Source organism: Brugia malayi (genome assembly GCF_000002995.4).
Source record: "Brugia malayi strain FR3 genome assembly, contig: Bm_v4_Chr2_contig_001, whole genome shotgun sequence".
Taxonomy (NCBI): domain Eukaryota; kingdom Metazoa; phylum Nematoda; class Chromadorea; order Rhabditida; family Onchocercidae; genus Brugia; species Brugia malayi.
Genome location: NW_025062476.1, coordinates 9687701 through 9693700, shown reverse-complemented (window position 1 = coordinate 9693700; position 6000 = coordinate 9687701). Strand labels below are relative to the sequence as shown.

Below are 6000 nucleotides of genomic sequence, written 5' to 3'. Positions count from 1 at the left end.
ATGTCTCAACATTCGGATCATTCTCGAAGAGCTTATTCTCAAGGTTATTCCTATTATATACTTTCAAATTAACACAAATTTCCGAAGTACCGATAGAAATCATTGTTGATAATTAGGTTTATTGGTATGACTTAGTTAGATAATTTGGGAAGAAAATCAACGTTAAGATTAATTGAATTATTAGGCTGAGCAATTTGAGAGTTTGAAATTTGAGTAGTTGTCAACACTATCTGCTTCATATTGCTATATCAATTTGAAATTCATGCAGGCGAAAATGACTATCAGTCAGAAGATACTGCTGCTGATGTTTTTGAAGAGAACATTGATTTAGCCGGAGATGGAGATGGTGATGCTTTAGCTGAGTTGTTCGGTGCTGAAGAAGAGGAAGTACAGGACGAAGAAGAAGGAGAAAATCTTTTCGGTGACGATATGGAGCGGTAAAATATATGTCCTCTTTCTATTTCTCCTTGAAGCTAATGGTTTTAAAATAAATTAATTCAAGCAAATTACATATGTTTTATAGAGATTATCGTCCACAGCCAGAGCTGGATGTTTACTCACAATCGGGCATGGATGATGCATCAGAATATACGGAGTTGACGGAGGGAGCACGCCGTGCAGCTGAACGCGAGATGGATGAGCGGGATAACTTGCTGGATGAAGATGCTTTACTTTATGAGCAGGTTCGCTAAGTAATTGCGGTATATTCAGATTTGCCTTAATAGAAGGCTTCATTATCCTAACAATACTTCTTTCTTTTCCCAGGATGAATAGATACTCTGCAAACTTTGATGTAAATGATACATAAAGTGTTACATATCTAATTGAAAATATGAATATCCCATTCGAATAGGAAAGTAATTTTCAGATGTTTGGGTATCTTTTAGAAACTGGATCAATTTTCCCATAAAACTGAACCTTTGAAACAATTTTGGTAGAGTCCATTGTATGCCATACATTTATTTGATGTAGATTTAAAGTCTTCAGAATGACGTAGATGTTGGACGACATGTACGCCGCTATTTTCGGAAAGATCGAGCCGATGATAATGAAATGGAAGTTGAAGAGGAAGAAGAAATTCCTATCGATATTTTAGAAAACTTTCGAGGAAGATCGACACGTGAGCATGTTTCAGATGAAGCAGTGGGACGAGAAATAGTAAGGCGGTCAGTAAGCCAATCATTCATAATTTTATCAGCATTTGTTTTTCATTTCTGCACTGAAAGGATGGAAATGTCAAGTGAAATATAGCAAATGGCTGTATTATAAATTAATTCAAGTATTATATTTGGTTGATTATGAAATATCATTTATTTTGCAGCTTTAAAAGTTTTGTTCGTGGATATAAGGACGCGAAGACCAAGAAACTAAAGTATTTAGATGCAATAAAATTAATGGTGGCAGAAAATCGTGAGTCGCTAGAAATCGACTATGAAGATTTGGCAAGTGAAAATGGCGAGCAAAATATTTGTTACTTCTTGCCAGAAGCACCCATACAAGTATGTGTTGAAATTCTAAAAGAATGTATATTTAAATTTTATTTGTATTCCAAAACTGTCTTATGGAATGAATTTGCGTTTCTAAGCTTTCACTTTTCACTTAATGCAGTTTACTATTGACCTACCACACTAAAGCTAATTTTTTAATTTTATAGGTGCTGAGTTATCTTGATCGTGCAGTGACCGAGGTCACACTTTCGTTATTTCCGTTCTTCCCTCGTATTGCTCCGGAAGTTAAGGTACACTATTTTATTCCATTATTATGACGATATGATGAAAGAAATAATGTTTTTCTGTTTTTTTATTTGTTTGAATTTCACCATTAACATTAAAGATACGTATACGGGGGCTTCCTGTTGAAGAGGATATACGAATGTTACGTCAATTACATCTGAATATGTTGATCAGAACATCTGGTGTTGTAACGGTTACCACAGGTTTGCTATTATTATGCAGCTAAAAATTCTGAATTAGCTTATTTCTGAATTGAGTTCTCATCAAATAAAAAATCCGAAAAATGCAAGCCAGGTAATGAAGTCGTAAATTTGTTCCTAATTACTTCCAACTAAGCTTCCAATTTTTATTCAATTTCTATTTGGTACAGGAATGCTACCGCGATTATCTGTCGTCAAATTTGACTGCGGAGCATGTGGTTACCTTCTCGGTCCATTTGTACAGCATCAAGATGAAGAAGTCAAACCTACTATGTGTCCATCTTGTCAAAGCCGTGGGCCATTTGAGTTAAACATGGAGAATACCATTTACCATAATTATCAACGAATAACTATCCAAGAAAGTCCAAATAGTGTTGCTGCTGGGAGATTGCCTAGAAGCAAAGATGTGGTGCTTACGGCTGATTTGTGTGATGCATGCAAACCGGGTGATGAAGTCGTAAGTTTAGGTGTTCCCAGTTATTCTGTACTTATCTAGCAAATGAATGAAAGCAGTTTGCATGTGCTTGGTATATAAAAAATTTCATTAACATCGGAGCGTAGTAGTGAATCTGGAAGATATTGTAACTTGTTCCTTAATTCTTTTTGGTTCGAATGAGTTATGTTATTTTCAGGAATTGACTGGCATTTATACGAACAATTATGATGGATCAATGAACAGCAAGCAAGGTTTCCCTGTTTTCAATACCGTAATATATGCAAACTACATATCAAGAAAAGATAAAATCGCCTCTGACAGTCTTACTGATGAAGATATTCAGGTTCTAATTTCAAATTAATGTCGAATTGTTTCGTGGAACATGTTTCGACAAGGATAAGATTTATGATTTGGATATGGTATGTTTAGATTATTCGGCAATTATCAAAGGACCCACAGATAGCGGAAAGAATATTTGCTAGCATCGCTCCGTCGATTTATGGTCATGATGATATCAAGCGAGCCATTGCACTGGCACTTTTTAGGTGATTTATTGAATTGAACATTTTATAATGCCAAGAGTAGAAGTGATTAGCAGTGATAATAGCAGTCTCTTTTCCCATCTTTTAATTTCTTAATATTCAGAGGGGAGCAGAAGAATCCTGGTGAAAAGCACAGTATTCGAGGTGATATCAACGTTTTATTATGTGGTGATCCTGGTACAGCAAAATCTCAATTTCTACGCTATGCTGCTCATGCTGCGCCTCGAGCGGTTCTTACTACCGGTCAAGGTTAGTTTCTCAACTTTGTATACGGTTATCTTTACATTTCCAAATTATCAAAGTAAAGGAAAGATAGGTAAACATTTTTAGGGGCTTCGGCTGTGGGTCTTACTGCATATGTGCAACGTCATCCAATAACACGAGAATGGACACTTGAAGCAGGTGCAATGGTACTTGCAGATAAAGGAGTTTGTCTTATTGACGAATTTGACAAAATGAATGATCAGGTTGGTTTGCTAGTTTCCAGGTATTCTCTAAAAAAAAAAATCATCATTTGGATCGAGAATAAATCTTGTTCCGTTTTGGTAAAAAACTATAGTTATAGTTTTCTTAATATCGGTATTGTTGAAGTTTAGCCTCTACACTGCAAAATTTTCGAACTTTTTTTCGCCATTTCAGGATCGTACTTCGATTCATGAAGCGATGGAACAGCAATCAATATCTATATCTAAAGCTGGCATTGTTACATCCCTACATGCACGTTGCACCGTAATCGCTGCTGCGAACCCAATTGGTGGTCGCTATGATCCCTCTCGTACTTTTGCTGAAAATGTTGATCTTACCGAACCGATTCTCAGTAGATTCGATGTGCTGTGTGTAGTACGAGATACGGTGAGTAGTTTTATCAATTCCAAACTTTTATATTTTAATGGGAGAAAAATTTCAGGTAGACCTAGTAGAAGATGAACGACTTGCTAATTTTGTTGTGGACAGTCACCGAAAGCATCATCCAAATGCAAAAGAACTGCAGGAAAAAGAAACAAAACCAGGAAATTCGCAACAGACATCTGCAAGTTGTTTCATTTTCAATGCTATTATTTATTTTTTGAGACATTCAGTTATTGTATACAAATAGTTATTTCAGAACTTGTTTACAGTCTAGCTGTCGAACACTGAGCCTAATTCTTATTTTTCTGAATTGGCGAATCATTGAAGATAATTCACTTTTTTGCTTTAGCAACCAGAAAAGGATCCAGCCACTGGTTTAGAATTGATACCACAAACAATGCTGAGGAAATATCTGATGTATGCTCGGGAAAATATACATCCAAAATTAGAACAATTGCCGCAGGATAAAATTTCAAAATTTTTTGCTGAAATGCGGAAAGAATCTTTGGTGTGTTTAGAAAAATTATTTTTTTATTCCCTCTATAACTTCTTACTACAACATGTATTTACTACATGTAGAATTATTTAGAGGTGTTAGTAATGATTTGTTAAAGAAGTTTATGGTTTGGAAACAACTGAATATGAACAATATTGCATTAAAATTATGTCACGGCATCTCTTATGTTTTATTTTGCATTTTCCGGAGGACCAAAGAAATATGCGTCTACCGGTCTGAATTGGCTAACTAGACTGAAAAATATTTCTGCTTGCAAATACACAAAATTTTTTCTTCAATATGAATAAATTTAGGCAACAGGATCGGTTGCTGTAACGGTGCGTCATGTAGAATCGTTAATTCGTCTGGCCGAAGCTCATGCTAAAATGCATCTTCGTTCTTATGTGTGCGATGAGGATGTTAATGTAGCTGTGCGAGTAATACTTGAATCATTTATTAACACACAAAAAGCATCCGTTATGCGACAAATGCGAAAGGTTTGTTATCTTTGGGTGATTAGAAAAACACCACTATGACTTTTAAGATTCCCCTAATGTATTTTAAACTACATTATCTGTTTCCTTCTGTTTCTTTCAGAACTTCGATAGATACATTTTTGTCAATCGCGATCACAATGAATTATTATTGTATCTCTTGAAACAATTAGTTAAAGACCAATTGCATTATGAACGAGCGCGACATAAAGAAACAACTCTGTCAGCTATTGGTATTCCTGAATCTGATTTTATTGAAAAAGTACGTTTAACCTTTTTTTCATTATTTTCCTGAGTTTTAAAATTTTCAAAGTTTTTCGAAGAAAAATTTAAATTTTCATTTTAAAATGATTGAAAACAGTAGGTTTTTCAAAGAGAAGTCCATTCGGGAATTAGAAGACTGGATTAATTACTTAACTAAGATACTATTATTGACAAGATTAAAGGCTTAACACATTTGGTTATAAATTTATTGAGCTTTAATACATTGTTACTATGAGATCTGTTACGATGTATTTGGTCCTCCTCCGCATTGTCTAAAAGCAAAAATGTGTCGCTCGTTTCATGTCACTTTTACATATACCCTCTTCTAATTATGCTTTGAACTTGTTTGAGCTTCATGTGTCGGTCATTAATTTTAAAGTAATAGTCCATTTATAAGTACGGAAAAAGGCAATAGATATGGAGTTCTGCTATGCTTAAAAAATGTTATTATATTGTGTTGTAATAACTATAAAATTATCATATTTTTGACGAACATCTTTTCAGCTTTTAGCATCTTTTTTTTAAATACTTTATTTCTGATAATTGACTTTTTTTCCCCTTTTGTTTCAGGCACAACAAGTTCACATTGAGAATGTGAAGAATTTTTATAGAAGTCAACATTTTCTCACAAATAATTTTATATATGATTCCAAGCGAAAACTAATTGTGCACAATTTATAAGTAATATGTAACGAATTGTTTTATTAATACCAATTTATCATTGTCTTATTGGCACGTATTGCTTTGCATCATTTATTCTATACATTCTGTCATGTTTGGTTACAGTTACCATAACTGCTATTGGTGTTACAAAATTTCTGTCTTCATTCTCTGCGTAATATGAGTTATTCTCCAAGGAAAATTTTGCTTTTTAAATCTTAAATATATGTATATTCATACTCATTTTATGTGTATATGATTATTTTTAAAAACTTGTAAATTGAAATTGCAAGCAATTATGCTTAGGAATTAATTAGTTCTTTCTA

General features: G+C 34.0%; 1 protein-coding gene across 2 annotated transcripts; it reads left to right on the top strand.

Moving 5' to 3' along the window:
• Bma-mcm-2 (DNA replication licensing factor MCM2, putative) lies at nt 1-5695 on the top strand (the record flags this gene model as incomplete). 2 transcript variants are annotated; one of them, XM_043079080.1, is made up of 18 exons in its annotated part: nt 1-43; nt 332-437; nt 524-683; nt 988-1166; nt 1322-1499; nt 1655-1738; nt 1834-1936; nt 2104-2390; nt 2566-2712; nt 2799-2914; nt 3015-3160; nt 3242-3378; nt 3551-3763; nt 3819-3941; nt 4110-4268; nt 4571-4753; nt 4854-5012; nt 5585-5695. In XM_043079080.1, 18 exons carry the CDS (start codon nt 1-3, stop codon nt 5693-5695), a joined length of 2634 nt encoding a protein of 877 aa, XP_042935014.1. The 2 variants fall into 2 exon arrangements, with proteins under 2 accessions (XP_042935014.1, XP_042935015.1); XM_043079081.1 differs by having other exon boundaries at nt 269-437.
• Between the last annotated feature and the right edge of the window lie 305 nt (nt 5696-6000).